This window comes from Mytilus edulis, chromosome 8 (assembly GCF_963676685.1).
Source record: "Mytilus edulis chromosome 8, xbMytEdul2.2, whole genome shotgun sequence".
Taxonomy (NCBI): domain Eukaryota; kingdom Metazoa; phylum Mollusca; class Bivalvia; order Mytilida; family Mytilidae; genus Mytilus; species Mytilus edulis.
Window position 1 is genome coordinate 77,839,510 of NC_092351.1, and position 25,075 is coordinate 77,864,584.

General features: G+C 32.4%; 1 protein-coding gene across 1 annotated transcript in view; it reads left to right on the forward strand.

The window, feature by feature from the left end:
• Positions 1–25,075, forward strand: part of LOC139486325 (uncharacterized) — a 113,013-nt gene that overhangs the window by 46,491 nt on the left and 41,447 nt on the right. Inside the window, exons 5-8 of the mRNA XM_071271195.1 lie at positions 135–443; positions 3,617–3,853; positions 16,170–16,332; positions 17,048–17,682. Coding sequence (XP_071127296.1) covers positions 135–443; positions 3,617–3,853; positions 16,170–16,332; positions 17,048–17,682 — 1,344 coding nt within the window. The remainder of the gene's footprint in view (positions 1–134; positions 444–3,616; positions 3,854–16,169; positions 16,333–17,047; positions 17,683–25,075) is intronic.

A 25,075-nucleotide genomic window follows, 5' to 3' on the forward strand; every position in this document is an offset into this window, starting at 1 on the left:
CAGGCTCTTTAGAGCCTCTAGTTTTATTTTAAATACGAAGAAATTGTACCATAAACCTCTTTTAAAACGAAAGACTATCATTGCGAAAATTTTTCAAACCCAAGAAAGGATTGAAACATATTTTTAATTTTCAGAGTAAAAACGAATTCAAACTTCTAGTCGCTGCAATAGACTTTGGGACAACCTATTCAGGATATGCTTGCTTAACTAAGGAAAAATTTGAAACCAATAAAGGTGACAACTCTAAAATACATTGTCCTGCCTGGGAACGAGTTGGAGGATTAAGTTACAAGGCACCTACGTCTGTTTTATTACGTCCTAACAAAACCTTCCACAGTTTTGGATTTGATGCAGAGAATTATTACTACGAACATTCTTATCATATTGACTTCGAAGAATGGTACTTCTTCAAAAACTTTACAACGAAACTCTACAATGATAAGGTAATTTTAGTCTTCATGTAACAATCCATACTACTAAATCTAAAGACCGTTTTTTGTTCACCTAATAAACATGTTACCGAAGAAAGCTAGAGAGAAAAGACCGATAACTCTGCATGGGAGATTGATATCACATGTTCCTATTAAAAGTTTTGTTTCACAATTTGTCGCTTAGATATTTTTTATATAGTATCGTACAATTGATGCAATTTTAAATTTCACATTGCTAAGACGAACAATTTTCTATGTAAGAATTATCTCCCTATTTACTGTTTATCTAATGTGTGCATCATCTTCGTAACAAAAAATGATATCAACTAAATTTCTTTTACAAATTGTTCGTTACATCCTTTGGAATTTTTGGCTAATTTGGATCGAAGCGATTTGATAAAATTTTATAGGAGTTATCTACCTTTACACAATGAATTTGTTGGAATGTTTTGTTAACTTATAAACCGTTAACCTGATAACCCTGGAATTTTTTTATATAAATCCCCCAGGTACCAACTTAGAAAATGAGGTCAAGGTTAAAGGTCAAGATCATGTTCTCAGTTGTGACTTTTGCTTGTTTTTGCATTTTCTCTGACACTTTGGAAGATACATATAAAAGAACAAGTGCAAAATGTCTGCTTTATTGTTATGAAGATATGCTACATTAGTTCTGATACAACTTAATGGCATATTATAGGAGTTTTAATGGCATATTATAGGAGTTGGTGCCCCTGAAATGTCTTGATATGAGGTTATTTCATTATAACTCCAACTACGTTCTTTTAAAGGCATTTGACCTTGTACAAACGGTTAGGTGACAATTGACCTTAAGAAATGACTACCGGAAGTGACCTTGAGAAAACCAGAAGTAGCCTTTTTTGCAATTTATTCATATAAATTTACTCAGAATCCATATATTTTGTCATATTGATGCATAAACTGATTAATGAAGACCAAAAATGACTTCCGACAAACCGGAAGTGGCCAACTATCTCCCATTTTACATACAAAAGTATATAGAAACTATATATTTTTGGAATCAGTGTGAAAGAAGCTATCATATGATACCGGAAGTTGTTCATGTCACCGGAAGTAGCATATTATCTCCTTCACATCACTCAAAAATATAATTAAACCATTATTTTCGCATTAGTATTAACAAACTATTTTCTTATCAAAATTGTTTTAATGTGGAAAGACTTTCAATTGTTCTCTGAACAATTGGTTTTTAAGTGTTATTATAATTAAGTCTTTCCACTTTTCTGTGGAAAGACTTATTGTTGTTCTACTGATTATTACTATTTTTATTTTTTTTTCTGCCAAATTTTGTTCTTGGGATAAATGTTTGTTTCGCAATATGTTGCGTAAATATTTCTCATATGGTATCGTATAGTTTATGCGCTTTTAAATTTTAACCTGCTAAGGTGAACCATTTTCTTTGTATGAGTTATCTCCCTTTTCACTGTTTACCATCAGAGTACATCTCCTTCGTAACAAAAAAAGATAGCGACAAATTTCTTTTTACAAATTGTTCGTGACATCCTCAAGATTTTTATTAATTGGATGGAAGCGGTATGTGTTTTCAACTCATTTACCCTTAACCGTATAAGCCTGGGATATCTTTATTTGAGGCCCCTAGGTCCTTACTTAGAAAAAAAGGTCAAGGTCAAAGGTCAAAGCCAAAAGTTCTGAAATTTGTTTTTTCCGTGTTTTGAGATTTTCTCCGACACTTTTGAAAGTGTGCATTAAAGAACAAGTGCAAAATTAAATATTTGCTTAATTGTAATGAAGATATGTTGCATTTGGTCTGATACAATTAAATGGCATCTTATAGGAGTTAGTGCCCCATAAATGTCTTAATATAAAGCCATCTGATCTTGTCCAAAAGATAGGTGACATATGACCTTGACAAATGACAACCGGTAGTGACATTGAGAAAACCGGTAGTAGCTTTTTTTGCACTTTTTTCATATAAAGCTCTGAATCCATATATTTTGTAATTTAAATGCATTTACTTACCACTAAAGACTAGAATTTACTTTCTGTAAACCGAAAGTGGTTAGTTATATCCCGGTTTACAGGCAAAAGTATATAAAAACTATATATTTTTTGGAATCAGTGTGAAATAAGCTATCACATGAGACCAAAAGTAACATTTATTTAACCGGAAGTAGCATATGATCTCCTTTAGTTCACTTTCAAGAATATCAAAACCATTATGTATCGCATCAGTCTGAAGAAAAAAGCTTCTTTTCAAAATTTCTTTGATGTGGAAAGGCCTTTAATTTTAATTGATTTTTATATTTCGATTTATATTTAACTACTTCATCAATGTATCATGTGAGGGGGGATCCAGCTAACATGTTTTACCCCTCCCCCACATGCTGTATGTATGTGCCTATACCTTGCCAGGAACCTGTAATAAGTTTGTCGTTTGTTGCTGTGTTACAAATTTCTTTCGTTCATTATTTGTACATAAACTAGGCCAATATTTTTCTTTTAAATGTTTTACAAGTGTCAAATAAATTTTTTTTAAGGTATTACAGATAACAGAAACGAAAACACAAGAAACAAATGATAAGGTATCAACTAATAGCTGTAGATTGCCTGCTTCAAGTTTACCTGCTGCAAGTAATTGAAAGCAAGCTCACACTAATTGCTAGGAGTCTGCATATATTGCAATAATGCCGTCCTAGAATCTAATACAGGTTATGTACTCCATCGTACACCATCGTATTGTTCATACAGAAACTTTAAATATTTCATAATAATAAATATTATTGTATAGCAATATAATATTTCCAACAGAACGTAACCAAAAGTTAGCGTGCAATAAATTCTAATATTGCACTAGTGCAATAAATCTTCAAAATTCATGACGTCATCAACGACAAAATCTTAGTTTAAACCAATTTTTACTTTTAAATATTATATTGCTATACAATAAAAGGGTTATTGCATGAATATTTGGGAATATTGTCCCTCGTAGAACATATATTGCACTCGCAAGCTCGTGCAATATAAAATTCTACTCGGGACAATATTCCCCAATATTCAGGCAATAACCCTATATTATAAGATGTAGTATGAGTGCCATGGAGACAACTGTCCATCCAAGTCACAATTTGGCAAAGTAAACAATTAATTAGTAGTTAAGTTTATTTCACTTATAATAAACATTCCAGAACCAGTTAACACAAGATACAGTCATAGAAGACAGCAGGAAAGCTGGCAACAGTATGCAAGCTGTGGATGTATTTGCCATCGTCATTAAGTACTTTAAAGACCACCTACTGAGGAACTTCAAAGACAGAAATAAAGACAATGAGTATTTTGTCAACAATGACATTCATTGGGTGATTACTGTTCCAGCCTTCTCGGATTTTAAGGCAAAACAGTTTATGAAAGGTGCAGCATCAAAGGTAACGATTTTGTGTATCTGTGAAATATTGAGCAGGATCTGCCGACCCTTCCCAAGCTAATACTATTTGGTGGGTTTCATATTGCTCAATAGTCAGCTTCTGATGTTGGGTTATGTTAACTGCTATTTGTCTTTTGGCCATTTTTTTAAGCTCACCTGGCCCAAAGGGCCAAGTGAGCTTTTCTCATCACTTGGCGTCCGTCGTCTGTCGGCGTCCGTCGTCTGTAAACTTTTAGAAAAATCTTCTCCTCTGAAACTACTGGGCCAAATTTAACCAAACTTAGCCACAATCATCATTGAGGTACCTAGTTTAAAAACTGTGTCCGATGACCCGGCATACCAACCAAGATGGCTGCCACGGCTAAAATAGAACATAGGGGTACAATGCAGTTTTTGGCTTATAACTCAAAAACCAAAGCATTAAGACCAAATCTGACATGGAATAAAATTATTTATCAGGTCAAGATCTATCTGCTCTGAAATTTCCAGATGAATCGGACAACCCCTTGTTGGGTTGCTGCCCCTGAATTGATAATTTTAAGGAAATGTTGCTGTTTTTGGTTATTATCTTGAATACTATTATAGATAGAGATAAACTGTAACCAGCAATAATGTTCAGCAAAGTAAGATTTACAAATAAGTCAACATGACCGAAATGGTCAGTTGACCCCTTTACGAGTTATTGCCCTTAATAGTCAATTTTTAACCATTTTTCGTTTATCTAAGTAATCTTTTAGAAAAATCTTCTCCTCTGAAACTACTGGGCCAAATTTAACCAAACTTAGCCACAATCATCATTGGGGTATATAGTTTAAAAATTGTGTCCGGTGACCTGGCATACCAACCAAGATGGCCGCCACGGCTAAAAATAGAACATAGGGGTTAAATGCAGTTTTGGTTTATAACTCAATAACCAAAGCATTAAGAGCAAATCTAACAGAGGGTTAAATTGTTTATCAGGTCAAGATCTATCAGCCCTGAAATTTTCAGATGAATCTGACAACCTGTTGCTAGGTTGCTGCCCTTGAATTGATAATTTTAAGGACATTTCGCTGTTTTGGGTTATTTACTTGAATAGTATTATAGATAGAGATAAACTGTTATAAGCAAAAATGTTCAACAAAGTAAGGTCTACAAATAAGTCAAACATGACCAAAATGGTCAATTGACCCCCTAAGGAGTTATAGCCCCCTTTAACAATTTTTGTAAAATTAGTAAATTTTCACTTACATTTTCACTGAAGCTGTTGGGCCAAGTTCATTAAAGATATAGATAATTTTAAACAGCAAGAATGTTTAGAAAAGTAAGATGTACAAACACATCACCATCACCAAAACACAATTTTGTCATAAATCCATCAGTCTCCTTTGTTTAATATTCACGTAGACCAAGGTGAGCGACAAAGGCTCTTTGGAGCCTCTAGTTTGCAATGGCATTGCCAGTTTACGTTTGACTTAAATTTAGGCAACCGTAGTATACCACTGTTCCAAAGTCCTTACTCGATTACGAGAAAAAAAAATCCGGATTACAAACTAAAACCGAGGAAAACACACATCAACTATAAGAGGAAAACAATTGAACAATATAAACATGATAAATAAACACCGACACACTTAGACACGGACTATTTGACGACGACGGTCATATTCCGTACTTGGTTCATGAAATTTTAAGAAACAAATGCTGGTTTGAATCTTGTTTTATGACTAATCAAACGTCCGGCTTTAATGGCAATGTTAATCAAAGTACTGAAGTACTGAACATCAGAGGACCTCAAGTTGTGTTGAATTATTGATAAATGACAGGTGTTTATATTATACCTACCAGACAGATATGTTCACCATACAATATAGTACAAATATTAAATATAATATGCTATCATATCTGAGATACTGACTTGAACTAGGAAACTTAACTTTGTGAATTATCAATGATTACTTGGTCAAATGAGAACTGTTAGATTGGCATTATGACCATATAGTTGCACACATACAAAAATCGTTAGCGTATAACTTATAATAGATAATCAACATAGCAAACATTTCTTCAAGTAGCTTTATAGTCACTCACTGAACTATGAAAAAGAGGTTCAAGACAATCATATCAAAACAGATAAATTGTAATATTGTGGCTAATTAAAAAATAAAGTGGGGAAAAATATATTGTTTTGGCAAAAGGGGTGGAGAAAAAAATAATTGGCCCAGGGGAATCTTTGGGGCTAAAGATACCAGATGAACAGCAAACTCATAAATGGAAAATAAACTTACAATTCCATGACAAAAACTGAAAAAGACATGCATACAAATAAAAGTACACTAGAAACAACATAGAAAACTAAAGACTGAGCAACACGAACCCCAACAAAACAGGTGATCTCAGGTGCTCCGGATGGGTAAGCAGATCCTGCTCTACAAATGGCATTCATTAACAATGTTTGTACATGTAGTATCCAGGTCTTTTTTCTGAAACATTTAGCTTTTGGATCAATTGCTAATTAAATGGATGTTAACACAGCAAGATTACTATCCCTTATTCTAGATTTTTGTTGCAGCCAACACAAACTCTTTAAATGTTCATAAATAGCTTCACTGAGTTACATTTGTATCTTGGTTTTATTGTAACACAGTCAATCATTTATCCATTATATTTTTTTTTTAAATTAGCAGCTATACATGTACATTGTAGGTTCTGTTTTCTAATTAGGTCTTTCCACCTTTCCGTGGAAAGACCTATTGATTTTGTTATGATTATTATTTTTATTTTTTCTTCCGCCTAATTTTTTTTCTTGCTTAATTTTGTTGTTTCAAAAGATGTCGCTTAGATATTTGGAATATGATATCGTATAGTTTATACGCTTTAAAACTGACAACCGTGCAACTAGATACTTTGCGTTGTAAGAGTTATCTCCCAAAACATTGTTTTTCTTGTGGCCACTACTCCTTCGCAACCGTAAAAGATTACGACAAATTTATTTTACCAAATGGCTCGTTACATCTTCAGGATTCGGAGTTCAGTTTTAACCGAAGCTATCCGGATACTGCATATGAGAGTTATTCCCCCTTATGTATTTGATATAAGTGATTTGCATTTCTAACTGGTAAACCATAAGTGCTAGAGACCTAAGGTCTTTTAATTTGAGATCCTTGGTCCAAAAAAATGAAAATTAGGTCAAGGGTTAAGGTCATATTCCAAATATTTTATTTTGGCTTATTTTTACTTATTTTCAAAACCTTATAACATATCTACATCTTATTTTCACTAAATTGTTAGTTGCGACATGCCGTTACTTATAAATTTTGGTTGAAAGGGTGCGTAAACAATAAATAGGAGTTTTTGCCCATCTTATATTTAGAATTATGCGTAAAGTCATATAACTCATTAACCATACATAATAAAGACCTAGGGTCTTTTGATTTGAGATCCTTGGTTTATGACCTTGAAATTGAGGTCAAGGTCATAGGTAATTTGCACGTTCTAGATTTTGACCTTTGCTTTAAATTCATATTTATATATTATAAAGCCATAGGAACTGACATTTTAGATTGATTTTTAATATTTTGATAATAAAATAGATCTTCACTTGTGGAAAGACCTTCAATTGTTCTTTGAACAATTGGTTTTTAATTATTAAATGGTTCATTGTAAATATTACAATGTATTACATATATATGTAGATAGCCATTTGCTAATGATGGTAATTTTGTTAATTGAATATCACAACATTTGGATAGTTTTTCAACTGTTAGGTTTTTTTTACTTTGTTCTGGATTTAATACTTTGGATTATCATACCACTGGTTTAGCAATGAGAACATTTTGCACTATACATATAGAACACAACTACCATATGAATGTGTCGGTCCTTTGTAAGAAACCCGTAAAACCGGCCTTGTAATTTTTTGGTGTATATCTTGATTTCCCGATTGTACATTGATGTGGCCATTAGTTTTCTTGTATATATTGTTTAACATTTGACATTTCATGGCTATTTGTAACTGATTTATGTATAGTTTTTTTCTGATTGTAAAAATGTTGTATGGTTATAAGCTTTATTTCTTTTTCATCATTTTGTCTAGAGCTGGTGTCTGATTTATACCAATCATACCTCCCTTTTCTTTTTTTATGAATAATGATTTTGGGCAATTTTCAGACCTGAAAGCTTTAAGCCTTTAGGAATAAAGATTTGGCCGCTACCTACATGTACCATCCAAAATGTTTTGTAACCAAAAGAATCCAAATCTGATATATATAATTCATCAATATAAAAACTTTTTAGATCTTGGATGGCAGCCAAGTTTAATTATCCCAAAAACAATTAAAGTTTTACCATAGTTATCTGTGGTATAATTTTCACAATTATTCAATGGTTTTGTTGTGTCTGATTTTCGAATAGAAATATAAAGATGGCAAGACTTTAACGATGCCGCCTAATTTTTTTAAGTAACATATGAACAACAGAGTCAGTGTGGGGCAACTAAGCTAAACTGCCCGCTTTGCACCAGCCAATATAAATGAATGCCTAGGGTGGGAATCGAACCCACATACACCAACTCTGTTGTCCCTATATTTTTTTTTTAAATAAACAAAAAATTGTCAAGAACAAATTTAAAAATATAGCGCTCATAGGTTTGTCTCAATAAAGATTTGCTTAGTTTGCTCATGCAGTATCCCAATATTGTTCTCAATAGTATAAATAGACCCATGTGTGCTCAAATAACCATTTAGATTAGTCTCAATATTGATATATATCTAACTCAATTGAGTAGATCTAGCTCAAATTTTACTCAACATATAACTGATCATATTTGCTTAATTTAAGATCTCATGGGTGCTCATAGATAAAGTTAACTGATTGTATTTCTCATAGATATAACTAATCATATTTGCTCAATTCAAGTTCTCATATGCACATATGCATGTATGTGTGAACAAATGTCTAATATAAGTTACTAAAATTTGACATGGATATGGTTACACATTTAAATTAAATAATGCTGTAGAGAATGATAAGCACAAGTATGTCATCAAATTATCATATAATTTTGACGATACATGTCATGTATGGTCAAAATAATACAATACTACAAGCTAAGGAAGACTTAAAAAACAGGACAGTTAATCTATATTTATATCTCCAAAACTGTAAGGTTTCTCCCTATATATCTATAGTAATTCAGTAAATGCGATTAACCCAAATTCTGACATTTCAGTGTAAAGTAAGACTCTTGATTTTACGAGCAAGAGTCTTTATACACTCAAAAAGAGTCCAACTCTATAGGAAGAAGAAAAAGTCGAAGATTCTCTGAATATTATATAAACAATAAATTCAACCAATAATTATATATTAGAATTACTTACATAGACATAGTCAAAGTCATTACAAATTCCGCGTATTTTCCAGTCAAGGGACATATTCACATATATACTAATGCAACAAACTAAGTCGGAGAAGGAGCGAAAATCCGAAACAGTAGCTTAAAAAACAGAAAATAGTTCCGTGTGTGTGTCCAAGTGATCAATCTACTTGTTATTTACGAAGAAAAGAAATTTTTTAACTCCAAAAATTGTTGAGATCTTTATAAAAACAAATTGTTGTTATAAAAAATACACAAATAGTAACCTTATCTTTAAAGGCCTTGCAGGTTCTTGTTACTCCTACCCAATCTGCTGGTATTTTCAAAATGGCTGCGGGGGACGTGACCTGATAATTTATTTTAATATTATGACAGATTAAATTTTCCTGGTTTTGCTACGTTAATATTATAGACAAATATGCTACAAATGTACAAACGGTTTAAAAAGGTTGCTCCAAATCAAATAATTGAAATATAATTACCTTTCTGTGTATAGATGTGTGAATTGATTTCCTCTCGATTTTCTACACGCTCGCTCTTGCCCTCTTGCGCACTCGTGGCATTCATCCGTAACAACAATTTTTCGACACGTCATTGATATTGAAGATCGTTTGATTAAAATACAAATATTTCTAACGACAAAACATTTTCATATTATAAATTTTGCATTAAGAAAAATTAAAAAAACTGAGTATCCATTGAAAACATGAATTTAAAAGAAGCGATACGGAATTTTATTCTGCACTATATAGGTCCGCGGGTCTATAATGTCGGTTATTATTCCAAAACTAATTATATATGCATCTCTTTGATCTTTGCGCGATTTGAAAAGTAGGCGATGGTAATACACCCGAGGCCCCTCAGGGGCCTCTGATGTAAAAATAACGCTAACATGACTACATGACAAACGCAAGATCACTCATCATAGATGAATACATAGATACATAATATAATAGTACATTACAACATGTACTACGGTTATCTCCTATGAATATACCACAGCTGAGGACACCACAACAAGTGACATATTTTTGTGACATATATCTAATGTATATTATCAGAGGTACCATAAAATTCATATAATTGTAAAGATGGAGATCCAAAACATTATTTTCACAATACAATTCTCATGAGTATGCTGGTTTTGAAGGGCTGTTTTAAATGTTCTGATGACATCATAGTTTCATATTTGGACAATAGCTTATTTATGAAAAATTGAAATTGTTTCGACTATACTGACAAATAGACATAAATTATGTGAAATGTACCGAAAATACAGAATTCAAACCACAAACAATAAGACATAACACAATATCCCATAGTTCTTACAATATATATTTGTTAAACTTATTACAAGAAGGCTGGATGTATAAATACAGAAACACTTCGTATAGTAACACCAAAAGTACTATAAATTGAATATGGGATTTATTTAAAGCAACTTCACAAAATGAAAAGATACAAATATTCCGTATAACGTTTTAACACATATATAGACACCACCTTCCCTTGCTGCATAACAACCTCAGAAAACATGATAACTAGAAATAACATCTTTTACTCCGAAACGTGCCTATGATTAACACATTAAAATTAGACCTGACCTTCCAACAGATGATCCTGACCAAAGTTAGAGCCATAAATCGAAACCAAAGATACTCTTCTCTTGCATACAATTAATTAGAACTGACATTGTGGAGTTGCTCCTCTGAATAAGAGGGCCGGTTAATTAATGATACTACACAAAAAGCCAACCTACAAAAAGAACAATTCAAATTTTCACCATCGAAACAGATCATAATATGCCTTATATGGACGAGTGCCCATCCAGACTGAGTCATATCATAACTCACAATTAATACACCTAGCATACAAAAATGTTTACACAATGTCAATCCATTAAAAGCAATTAGCCCAGAAAATATTAGCGGCAGAATACTTAAACAACTCCAAGACGTTACGGCATAATGCTTTATCATTTCCTCTTAGAAATCACTCACAACTGGCTGGGAAAATGCAAATGTTGCACAAGCATACACACAAGGTGAAAAATACAACGCTGTCAATTACAGACTAATCTCATTTGTAACAGTTGTAAACAAATATTCCCTCAATATTTTTGGATTGTAATACGAAGGGGATTTTAAGTGTTGCCTTTCATATGATAGATAGACAAGGACGCTAGTAGAAATCAACATATCAGAACGTCCTTACGTAAAGCAGGCACACTTACGAAATATAAATACATGGAGATAAATGGATTGAAACATTTAAATAGTTATTCTACTCTGACTTGTATTATAAAGAACTTGATCAGTTGTTGGTTGTGTAGTAATACAGTTTTCCCAAAAATACAAGTACATATTTATGAATAATATAAACCATTTCTAGTCCTTGCGTAGATTATAATGAGATAGGGATGATCTAATTTGATCCAAAAAAATACAAAAGTAAGTATGCTTCAAATAAGGTAGGCGTCGTGTTAAAAACCGTTATAAAAAGTGCCGCTATAAGATAGACAATTTTAAAAAGGCTTAATGAATAACAGACTATTTTAACACCTCACGCTATGTTTCAGCCATTTATAAACTGTTTAACTAAAATCAACACACACATACATAAAACAAAGTCCAAGCAAGCCCTTTACGTTTCTGTAAATACAATTGTGTAAAATTTGAATCTTAAAATAACAAAATGCTTATCAAACTCTGTAAATGATAAAGGATATTTTTCTTCACGAATAATCAAACATTTACAACGAATAGTAAGTACATTGTATGTATAGTATTGTATACAAATCGAATAATTTCATTATGACACAGAAACAATATTGAAACGTAAAATGGGAACACATGAAATGCAATTGGAAAATTACGTCGACTAGTATTTGCAGTTTAATTACCGTTTTATTTATGTCTTCCATTTATTTGTTACAATGGTGATATTTGCCACATTTAAATGTAAGTAAATTAATACTTTTTTATACAACCGCAAAAATTAAAAAAAATTTGGTCGTATATTGGTATCACGTTGGCGTCGTCGTCGTCATCGTCCGAATACTTTTAGTTCTTACACTCTAACTTTAGTAAAAGTGAATAGAAATCTATGACATTTAAACACAAGGTTTATGACCACAAAAAGAAGTTTGGGATAGGTTTTTGGAGTTTTGGTTCCAACATTTTAGGAATTAGGGGCCAACAAGGGCCCAATTAAGCATTTTCTTGGTTTTCGCACTATAACTTTAGTTTAAGTAAATAGAAATCTATGAAAGTTTGACACAAGGTTAATGAACACAAAAGGAAGGTTGGGAGTTTTGGTTCAACAGTTTAGAATGAGGGGCCAACAAAGGGCCCAAATAAGCATCATTCTTGGTTTTCGCACAATAACTTTAGTATAAGTAAAAAGAAATCAATTAAATTTAAACAAAAGGTTTATGACCATAAAAGAAAGGTTGGGATTAATTTTGGGTGTTGAGGTCCCAACAGTTTAGGAATAAGGGGCCCAAAAGGGTCCGAAATTGAATTTTGTTTGATTTCATCAAAAATTGAATAATTGGGGGTCTTTGATATGCTGAATCTTAACATGTCCATAGATTTTTTATTATGGGCCCAGTTTTCAAGTTGGTCATAATCAGGATCCAAAATTATCATATTAAGTATTGTGCAATATTAAGAAATTTTCAATTGCACAGTATTCAGCAATAGCAAGAAATCTTCAATTGCACAGTATTGTGCAATAGCAAGAAATTTTCAATTGCACAGTATTGCGCAATAGCAAGAAATCTTCAATTGCACAGTATTGTGCAAAGGCAAGTATTTTCAATTGCACAGTATTGCGCAATAGCAAGAAATATTTAATTACATAATTTTGTGCAGTAGCAAGAAATTTTCAATTGGAGTTATCTTTCTTTGTCCAGAATAGTAGTTGAATTAACTTAAATCATTGTTTTATACAATATAAAATGTATATATTTACTTTTACTACCAACTGATAAATTAAAACAATCTTTACCATTCAGTGATAACAAGCACTTTTTTTTACATTTTAATGTTTTATGATGTATTTAAATCAGTAGTTAGTGTTAGGGGCCATTAGAAATTTGAATTGAGATCCGTTTTGGGATAAGGGAAAAGGGGATTTGAGAAAAAATGGGGGGGGGGGATTTTTCTCATTAAATTTTAGATTTCAACTATTTAATCACAATTCAAATTTAGAGCTGAATCCAGCTTGAATGTTGTGTTTATACTTGCCCAAACCGTTCAGAGTTTTACCTCTGCGGTCGTATAAAGCTGCGCCCTGCGGAACATCTGGTTGATTTTTGTTTTATATTTTATACTTTGAGTTGCGTCTTCATCAGTGAACCAGCAGTAGTCATAGTAAATCTGCAAAAGTTTGTTTACAGATCGAGTCAACTTTCGACGACTCCTTTGCATATAGCAAAGCCTTCTGCTCCAAGGCATATAATGCATCCTTTGAAAAAAAAGATATCTTTAAGTAAGATCATATGAGTTTTGTTCTTTTAATTTCCTTACTTTTTATGCAGTGTTTTGTAATCTTGTTGGGAATCGTTTTGATTTGATCGTTAAAAGTAAAAAAAACAAAATTATTGAACTCCAAGGAATCCCACCAACAGCATGGTAATCATTTGTATTAGTTGTTAACAAATGGAACATCTCATAACAAAACATATAATTATTAGTTGCTTTTTCAATTTAAATACGTACAACAAAGCAAAGCAAAAGTACAAATAATAAAACTGAGAAATAGATAACATTTTTTTTTACCAAACTCTTTCAAAAAATATCTGCATGTGTGTCACTCTTCAAAATCGCTTATCTAAAAATACTATTATCACTTCGTTTTTAATATTAAAGATCGTGGTTACCCATCTATCGAGAAGTATGATGTCAAAAAGTCTTACATGTCTCAATCTTTCCACCAACAGCAAGGTAATCATGGTAATGTCCCTGTTAAATTGTCGCACATTTTTCTAAAAGTTGGAAACTGATATCATTTGGAAAACTAACAGCATTATCTAATATTTGCATATTGTTATTCCAAACTGTTCCCGAAAATTGGTCGCCCTGAAGATAAAAAAAAAATATTTTATTGAAAATAATTATGTCAATACAGGTGATGATTTTGTAAATATTGTGAGATCATTCCTCTGTAAAGAACCGATATCACCCCATCACGTCATTTATTGATTGAAAAAAGGGTCGCAACACGTCTCACTTTGAACCTACCGCTCGAAGTGGATAAAATGCGAACTGGCTGACAAGAAATCTTTAGATTCTTTTTATAATACAAACCATTTTACTCGTAACAACAACCATAATATCCCTATTTCTCGTATAAAAAAAAACAAAAGAACTCGCAAAGGAAATTGTGTTTGTCCCGGCTGATAAGTCTGTTAATAATAACAGTATTGTTTGAAGTAAATTTCACATTGAGGTTAAGCAAAAAGAAATCACGAATTCACCGACATTCCAACTGAATTCATTTTCAGAAAATGACATCTGTACCAAAAATAAGCTTTTAGCTACCTCTTTACAAGCAGAACCAAATACAATGAAAGTCCCAACTTAGTATGTACTTACTTCCGAAGCTACACCAAACACCTTACAAATATAGATTTATTTCGTCTCTATCCATAATTCCACTACTAAACTGTCTTTTTACCTACACATATACTTGGTACTATCAAGAACTTTGTATTATTTTGTTCAATCCTGTTTGACGCTACAGTTGCAAAGAAAACAAAAGATAACGGAAATACCGGAAGTAACTTACACGGGAAGCTTTTTTATGGTATTTTTTGCACGAGAGGCCGCTAATATGGGTTATCAACCCGGTTGTGAAATTATGGCTTGTGTAGTTCCGTTCATTACACATATGCAAAAGCTATCATATTAATGCCAAGTGTATGATACATGATACTTAACCCCTAATGGGAGACATTGTGCCAGATTTCCATATGATGAAGACATAATCGTGTAATCAGTTTAAATGAAGTCTGGAGGTGGCATGTCCAGTGACTATTAGTATTCCTTTGTAAATTAAAGTATGTATCATAATCATTATCATGTTGCTTAGTTTCTTTTGTTTTCTATTCTAACATCGGACTTTGACTTCTTTTAAACTGTGGGGTTTTCTGTGATTTTGTTTATTCCACATTGGCTAGTGGTATAGCAAAACACGTTCAACCCCACCGCAGGTTTGCGTCTGTCACAAGTCAGGAGCCATTGGCCTTTGCTATTCTTGTATGTTATTAAGTTATAGTTCATTTATATGTTTTGAGTTAAGAATGACGTTTATATTCACCAAACAAGTACGTATTTGTATAAATAGCTCAATTTAATAGCAAACTACCTCCAAATAAAGTACTTTTCCTTACACTATACATAATTTTAGATAACAGTTGACACCTACTGTCCTCCAAAATATAGTAATCAAAGGTACCAGGATTATAATTTAGTACACCAGACGCGCTTTTCGTCTACATAAGACTCATCAGTGACGCTCATATCAAAATATTTATAAGCCAAACAAGTACAAAGTTGAAGAGCATTGAGGATCCAAAATCCAAAAATGCCTGGGATAAGAAAATCCTTAGTTTTCGAAAAATTCAAACTTTTTTAAACAGGAAATTTATAAAAATGACCACATTATTGAAAACAGTAATCCTTAGTAGCTATATGTTAACAGTTTAAACCATATGTCATGTTTGTATTTATTTTTTGGCACTATTCTTTTGTATCATGGATAACTAACTGGATACCATAAGAATAAGATATACAATTTGCCAAACTTAATGATCACAATGGCTTTATATGCTGCGAGACTACAACAGATCTACCAAAAACACCTGCTTTGCTATATATACCAGAGATACATAACTTTATAAAAAAACTTCCAGAATTTTCAATGAATTTGGACTTTAATCATTTTCTTTTACTGATAGGCAGGTATATCTGGTGATCAGCTGACTTTGGCTTTAGTACCTGATGCAGTACTTTTGTATTTTCGACCACTTCCTGTTTCAGTGGAAACAACAACGGAGGATGATGAAAAGACTGTTGCAGCAATGCAGATTGAATCACAGTACATCGTTTTCCACTGTAGGGGTAAAAAACAGTTATCAGTGTACATAAGAGCCAAGGTTTTATATCGTAATTAGGGTTTTCAACTCAGTGAAGAAATTCTCATCGAGAAATTGTTCTTTTTTTATCGTTGCGGTATTCGGGTACTTGCTCAGAAAAAAAAAATTGTAAGCACTTATTGCATTTTATGCTTTGTTGGTCCTTGTTTTATTGACACTATAACACAATCGCGAAATCGCAGGCGTTAATAGCGTATGTAAAGAATTGTAGGATGAGTTTTTACAAAACGTTTAAGACTGACGAATTCAGGTAAGCAATAAAAGGTACTTGGTGACAGGACAATTTTTTTAGCTCACCCCTTTTTTAAAATCCGTTATTTTTTTGTTTCCTATTAAATTCAATTATTTTCGCGTGTTTCTGTATGCTATGAAAAGGCATATACAATAACCCTATAACACCATTTTCGTTGTATTGGAGTATTATTTATCAATCAATCAATGCCTAAAAAATAGTGCATGAAAATTCATGATGGATTTCAACTGAATACAGAAGGCCGAATGTAACGTAACAGTGCATTATTCATTCAAAATGTTTGAGGACAATTCATGCCCTCAGATCATAATTCTACAGCAAACAAAAACGATTGTTCCTAAAAAAAACATCTGGTAGGAGTTTAAAAAAAGCAATTTGCAGACATTGTTATTTATTTCAACTTATAATTGAAGGACATATTTTGTAGAATATACTACAGATATAACAGTATATGAAGTTACTGGTCCAAATATGCTAAAAGAAATTTACCAATCTTGTGACCTTTATTATGGTGGAAAGACAGTCAATACGGAATTCTTTAAATTTCTGACGACCCTTTTCAGTGGTCCAGTGATAAAAGAGATTCGCGATAAGTTTCCAGGCGAATATTTTAATTTAATTGAATCATTCGATAACAGAATGTCAAATTTCTCTTTTGACGACAAAACTATGGTAACCATACGAATACCTGTTGTTTTGAAGATCATATTTGAACACTTTACGGGTGAAACTATAGAAGAAGTTATCTGTCATTCATCCTACAACGGTAAGATCGCCATAATCAAAGATAGACTAAGAATCAGCAGTGACCTTTTTCTCAAGTTTTTGGACTATTCAATTAACTATGTAGTGGGAGTCTTCGAGGAACTGTTTAGAAAACCAGAGATAAAGAATAAAAGTACATTAATGGCTGTATGCGTTGGTTTTGAATCATCTGTTGTAATAAACGCCATGATACAGAGGTTTCCCAATCTTACTTTTATAGTTCCAAAAGACCCAGATCTTGTTGTTTTGAAAGGTGCCGTTATGTACGGATTGGATCCCCAGATAACTACCAAAGTGGTATGTATATGCATTCTATTAATTTGATAAAATTGTCACATATGTTGATTTAAGGTAATCAATTTTGTCATTAGGTTTCTGTATCATTGATATTCATAACCGTTATTTCAGCTGTCTGTTTATGAGTTATACCATTAATATTAACAAACATCGCTTAGTAAAAGGTATGTTAGTGTTCACAGGCTATAAGATAAACAGCTATTCTACATTCTGAAATAGAACGTGTGTATGTTAGTTCTCAGTTTTACGGACGGGGGTCGCTCCATTTTGAGTGTAAACACAGACGTATCTCTTGAATAGGTCAGTAACATATATAAATTGGGTGCTATTTCAATAAAGGTTTAAACCAATGGGTCATTATTTGTTATCTTCGGATTAGATGTTCGTATACACTTTGCTACATTTAATTACTATAAATGTTTAAACTTGTTAAAAAAAAACTATTATCATTTAACCTAAGTTATCATTGATTGTTTATGTTACAATTTAAACTAAATGAATGAGTTATGATTTTGCTTTGAAATACATGGGTTGAAACAGTTACACTGAAGAGACATGTATTGTCGAAATGCGCATCTGGTGCAAGAAAATTGGTACCGTTAATTTTATTACTACCACTGGGTCGATGCCTCTGCGGTGGACTATTAGTCCCCGAGGGTATCACCAGCCCAGTAGCCAGTACTTCGGTACTGGCATGAAAATACGGATTTTTTGTGTTATTTAGATTTACTGTTACGAAATATTAGAAATTATTATAAATTAAGGAATGTATCTCCCTCATGCAAAACTCTGATTCCTTTCACGGATTTGGCTATACTTTTTGGACCTTTTGGATTATAGCTCTACATCATTTATATAAGCTTTGGGTTTCAAATATTTTGGCCACGAGCATCACTGAAGAGACATGTATTGTCGAAATGCGCATCTGGTGCAAGAAAATTGGTATCGTTAATTTTATTACTACCACTGGGTCGATGCCTCTGCTGGTGGACTATTAGTCCCCGAGGGTATCACCAGTCCAGTAGCCAGTACTTCGGTACTGGCATGAAAATACGGATTTTTTGTGTTATTTAGATTTACTGTTACGAAATATTAGAAATTATTATAAATTAAGGAATGTATCTCCCTCATGCAAAACTCTGATTCCTTTCACGAATTTGGCTATACTTTTTGGACCTTTTGGATTATAGATCTACATCATTTATATAAGCTTTGGGTTTCAAATATTTTGGCCACGAGCATCACTGAAGAGACATGTATTGTCGAAATGCGCATCTGGTGCAAGAAAATTGGTACCGTTAATTTTATTACTACCACTGGGTCGATGCCTTTGCTGGTGGACTATTAGTCCCCGAGGGTATCAGCAGCCCAGTAGCCAGTACTTCGGTACTGGCATGAAAATACGGATTTTTTGTGTTATTTAGATTTACTGTTACGAAATATTAGAAATTATTATAAATTAAGGAATGTATCTCCCTCATGCAAAACTCTGATTCCTTTCACGGATTTGGCTATACTTTTTGGACCTTTTGGATTATAGCTCTACATCATTTATATAAGCTTTGGGTTTCAAATATTTTGGCCACGAGCATCACTGAAGAGACATGTATTGTCGAAATGCGCATCTGGTGCAAGAAAATTGGTACCGTTAATTTTATTACTACCACTGGGTCGATGCCTCTGCTGGTGGACTATTAGTCCCCGAGGGTATCACCAGCCCAGTAGCCAGTACTTCGGTACTGGCATGAAAATACGGATTTTTTGTGTTATTTAGATTTACTGTTACGAAATATTAGAAATTATTATAAATTAAGGAATGTATCTCCCTCATGCAAAACTCTGATTCCTTTCACGGATTTGGCTATACTTTTTGGACCTTTTAGATTATAGCTCTACATCATTTATATAAGCTTTGGGTTTCAAATATTTTGGCCACGAGCATCACTGAAGAGACATGTATTGTCGAAATGCGCATCTGGTGCAAGAAAATTGGTACCGTTAATTTTATCACAAGTAATCACTATATGCATGGGGAGAGGATTCAATCACAATTTAGTAACAAACATTAAAAAACAAGAACTTTCTTTAAAACATATATCCGACGTATTTAAATTTGAGTATATGTTTAAAACTATCATTTTGATAACCTTCAGAAGCACAATGACTTAATGAGGGATGACCTTTTTAATTAAATATCCATCTGAATGTAACTGCAAGAAATGTTTCTCTGTTTGTGTTCAAAAAATTGTTCTCATAATATTCATAATTAGTGTTAAATTAACTTTAAAGATATAAAGGCAAAAACCTAAAGGACAAAGACCAAAATCTTTTTCTTAGTATTTCATTTTCACTGGTATTAAAGAGATTATTGTTTTGATACCTTTTCTTTAAAGAATCAACATGGTTGCTCTACGTACAGTCACTGCTAAAATATATACATAAATGCGTGTCATTAACTGTATCTTCCTGAACTCCGTCAACATCAAAAATCAAGTTTTTCCGGCGTAGTCGGTATAGTTTCGGTGTGTGCCCTTTGAACGTAAGGACGCTTAACTATGGCAACAGAATACGCATGCTTAAAAATCTTTTCTGTGATTGGACAAAATGCTGTCATGGTGGGTGGTTTGGTTGTGTTTGAAAAAACGTCTCGTTAATTGTATCGTGATGGAAAGCAAGTGAAAAAACTATAAATATTTGAACTAAATCGAACAAAGATTTATATTTTTATTAAAATAATTGTTTCTAGTTTAGTTTAGTTTATTAGAGAAAACTCAGCCGCAGAAGACTGCGTAACAGGAGCATATTTATGTACACAATATTAATTACAACATAGTTCATAATACAAACAGAATACATTCTCTAATAGCTCTTTGCATCCATGACAGCTGTTTATTCGGGACAATTATATAATATTTAATGTAAACTTTGTTGAACGAACGTACATGACTTTTAGAACGCACCTACGCATGTGAGATTTCCGCGGGGTTTTGGTGAATTTAAACAGAAAGATAGGACCTAGAATACTGAACTTCTTCTTCTCTGGATCTTTACACCCTTTATAGGGTAACCATACTTTCGTATGTCGAACAGTTCCACCTCCAAAAAAAATAAAAATTATATATACATGAAGAATAAATTAACAATCGTAACACAACAACATTATATACACTATGTTTACATTTTTAAGTCTTTATGTGTTTTTACAGAGGAGGTTTACATGTTTTATTTTGACTTTTACATGGGAAGTGTACAGTTATTAATACTTTAAACATGCAATTAAAGGAAAAATTATGATTTTTCTTTTAGCAGTTATTTTTCATATATTTTTTTTTTTTTTTTTTTGGTTACTGATCAATATTTAATATGATAACATTTATAGATTAAGTTACATATTCACTTTTTAGATAATTAACAAAATCACTTGTTAAAAAGTAACATTATTGAAGATCGTTAGTCTAAATTTAACGACAAGATTCACATTTTTTTTTATTTGTTACATTCACTTTCAGCACATTGTCAAAGTGGAATATAGAGATTTGCTATAAAATGATGATACAATGTTTTTAAAAAGAAATGTTGAATAAATCTAAAAAAAAAAAAAAAAAGACTTTGTATATCAAGAAATAAATCTACAGTTTTGCACCATATATATTGTGGATTTTATAATGACGATTTAACAGTACAAATGTTTGGAAGATAGACACGAAGTTGTCACTTATCGTCCAGTGGCTAATATTTCATGAATGTTCTTGACTTAGGTAAAACGCAGTTATACGTTAAAAGAACCGTTCCATTGCTCCGGTGTATCATATATCACATTAAGCACTGGTGGTAAGTAGATGGTCGTAACTAAAAGTTACGACCATCCGGAGATGGGAGACAACTCTAGGGATACATTTTTCTTTTCCTATTTTCGTGCAGTAAAAGGTTCATTTGAGCCAAACAGCTTGCCTCATATACACTTATCGTGAGTGCGTTGATATTGAAACCAAATTTGATACACTTAATCATTCCAATTTTCGTAAAATAGTCATTCAAAACTTCGAGCATGATGGTCGTAACTTTAAATGTGTGATGGTCGTAAATTCAACTATAGTATTTTGGATGATGGTCGTAACTTTTAAAGATGACCGTAACTCGAGTATTTAGACAAACTTTTATTAATGTATTTTAAAAGTAAAAGTAATAATCTAAGATGTCATGTATGATTTTTTACAAAAAATATTATTTGTTACTCTGATAATGGTATGCAGAAATTAATCTAGAGAATTAATTAAACATACACAGTTCTGATGTATTCCAAACGCTCATCATTTAGGAGCAACAGTGAAAACTTACTGTACGTTGACTTAAGGCATAAAATTAATAAATGCACGTGTATTCCTTCATATTATTATTTTTTTTCATTTAGGATTTTTTTTATCTGCAATCATGTTGGCAGATGAAATTATTAAACGTACAAATCTGAACAATCATCTTAAACTTTTAATCAGCTTTTGCAGTTTTTATAAACTATTGGCCTTCAAATATTCGGCTTTTGGTCGTTCATGAGGAAATTAAATCCACAAATACACTTCGGAGTCCTGGGTTGAGTTCAATATCATTGCAGCGGCGTAGTGCTATTTAACGTGTAGATATAGACTAGTTGCTACATAGATATTGATAGAAGCTACGTAGCCGCTACGATATTGAACTCAACCCAGGACTGTATAACGTGTGGTTTTTATTTTTTTATCGATTACATAACGATTTATATTGCGGTATATCATTGATATTAGTTCTAATTATTGGTACGGAATGAAAACTGAAGCCATGGTGTCGCAATGAAAATTGTCTTAACCTCGAAATTACACTGCTTCACGCGTTGAATTTAAGAGGAAAATAAAATACTAGTTTTTAGCCAGGCTTAAGCTTGTAGCCAGGATGATATTACAAGGACTTACGTAGAACTATTGGACATAACTGTGCACCTTATTGTAGCTTGATTTCACCAAACAACAATATGACTTCTAAAAATCCAGGCTAAAAATAAAGCGTATATTTTTTGCACTCAGGTACGGACCTGCGAATTCGCGCGAATGGTCTAGTCAAGATAAGAACCTTTATAACCTATCAATATTTTTAGATGCTTACTAATGCTCTTTCGACTTAACGTATCAATCTTAAATTGAAGATTAAAAATCAGCTTGTATGTACATCCTCAATTTGTTTTTAAAGTTTTTGCTTTTATGACAACTTTACCAGATATTTATATAAACAGATTTGACACAGTAATTGTTCCACCAAAAGGAAGCCTAACTGCATGTCGTTGTTTTACACTTCAACATACGAGTTGTTACGTGTACACAATGGAGATTGTTGTCTGTTCTACTGCCCTTTTCCTAGTTTGGCAGTATAAATCTAACCCCTGATATGGACTACTTTATTAAATGTTTACAATCAAATAAATGCAAAGAGAAAGATTCGGAAAGAAATTCAAAAATTTACACTAAAAAATAAAATACACAAAAATGAAAAACAGTTTAAGACAATTATCCTTTGAGAACTATATTATATATAATTAGCATGCATCACTAAATGAAACTGATAAATTGATTGCTCCTATATATAATGTCCAGTGGCAAATATATCACGCACATTCATGACGAGATGCGAAATGGATAGACCTGAAGCAAATGATTGATTCATCACTAAGATAGAGAGTTCGCTAGGGATAAAACGCATGCCGTACTAGAATAAAGTTAAATATGACCAAAATCTTGAGGTAAGCTATTGCCCTCTTTTTTTTTCTCCACAGAAGACCCACGCCAAAAACATAACATGACAATAGGGTCATTCCAAATAATATCTGCTAAAGGGAGTAAAATTTATACATCTAAGGGGTGAAAATTTGGGTTTTTTCATCTGACACGTACACTTATACGCAAAAATCTTCTGAGGGTCTTGCAGTAAATAATTTAAAATAAATACATCTTAGGGGTTACAAAAATGCCTATGTCAGATATTAGGGGTGCTTTTAAATGTAGACAGTTATGTATTATGCATAATCTGGTATTGTATTTAAAATTCTAATTGGTACAATCCTTGGAGTAAAAAAAGGTCATTTTTTCCCACAAAAGCCTATCCACCAAATATGAACGGAAACTCTACATCTGATAGGTCTTCATTTTTAGATCTGCTAGGTAGTTTGTCATGATGTTTTTTTATGATGTATAAACAAAACTCTCCCCATCCATCCCCACCAGTCAGAAATTAACTGGAATGGCCCATTATTAGATATAGGTTGGAAAGTCACAAAAATGAAAAGGACAAAACGGTAATATATATTTTTTTTTTCGGGGAATGTGTTTTTGTTTTTTTAGCAAATTTATTTTTAGATCTTCATGCTAAAATAATAATTGGTTAAAGTCAGATATTTTGTTATGTTCATTCATATTTATATTGATACATGTAATGTAGAAGACGTTTCTAAGTTAAAAACTTCTGTCTAATCCATTTGTCATTTTTTAACAATAAAATATGTTCAAACTAAAAAATCTTGGTATGGTTTAGAAAAGAAAATCAAACACATTTTTTTTCAACAAAATTGAAAATCCAACTGATTAAAAGTCGTTTTGCCCTAAAAATTCTATCATAGAAAACAAGTACTTATTGTTTCTCAAAATGTCCAAATATAGCCCGTTTTATAATCGCGCAGTGGACATAATCGTTATATTTCTATTCAGACATTACACATTTCATCAACCGTTTCAGAACGATTTTTCAAGATTACGAATCCGTGGCTTCATGGCACATTTAACGCAAAATACATGTTTCAATTCTTTATTTACACTCAAATACAAATATGTGTTAAAGGGGCACTAGTTAAGAGATGTATCAAAATTTAAAATATGATTTGTTTCTGTTCAATCAATATTAAAAGTGAAATAGTGAAATAATAATTCGATTTTAGCAGCCAAAATGGTTCAATTTTGTCAAATTAAGCTAAATAATATTGATAATGAATTATTCACTTGCAAGTGAATAAGTCGACCTCACTAAATCCGTTTTCATGTGAACTTCAATTTAGCCCCTTATCTAGAGATGGACAACGCATGCTTTGTACGTGTTCTGTTTATTTAAACAGTCAGGATCCTACTTCGTCAAAATTTTCTCCCCATTACGCCAGTTCATTTTCACAATCGAAGAAATGGAAGCCATTGTAGGGATGACGCGCTACCAAGTTTGCTCTTGGAAACCGATAAATGTATCCACATTGCACCAGTACGATCCTTATATGTCAGTTGCATTTTAAAAGACAAATGTATCAACTCGCTAATGAGCATCAGTTAATGATCTTGTCTGCATTGATTCAACTGAAAACTATTGTCTGATCGGTTGTCAGGTGGAATTT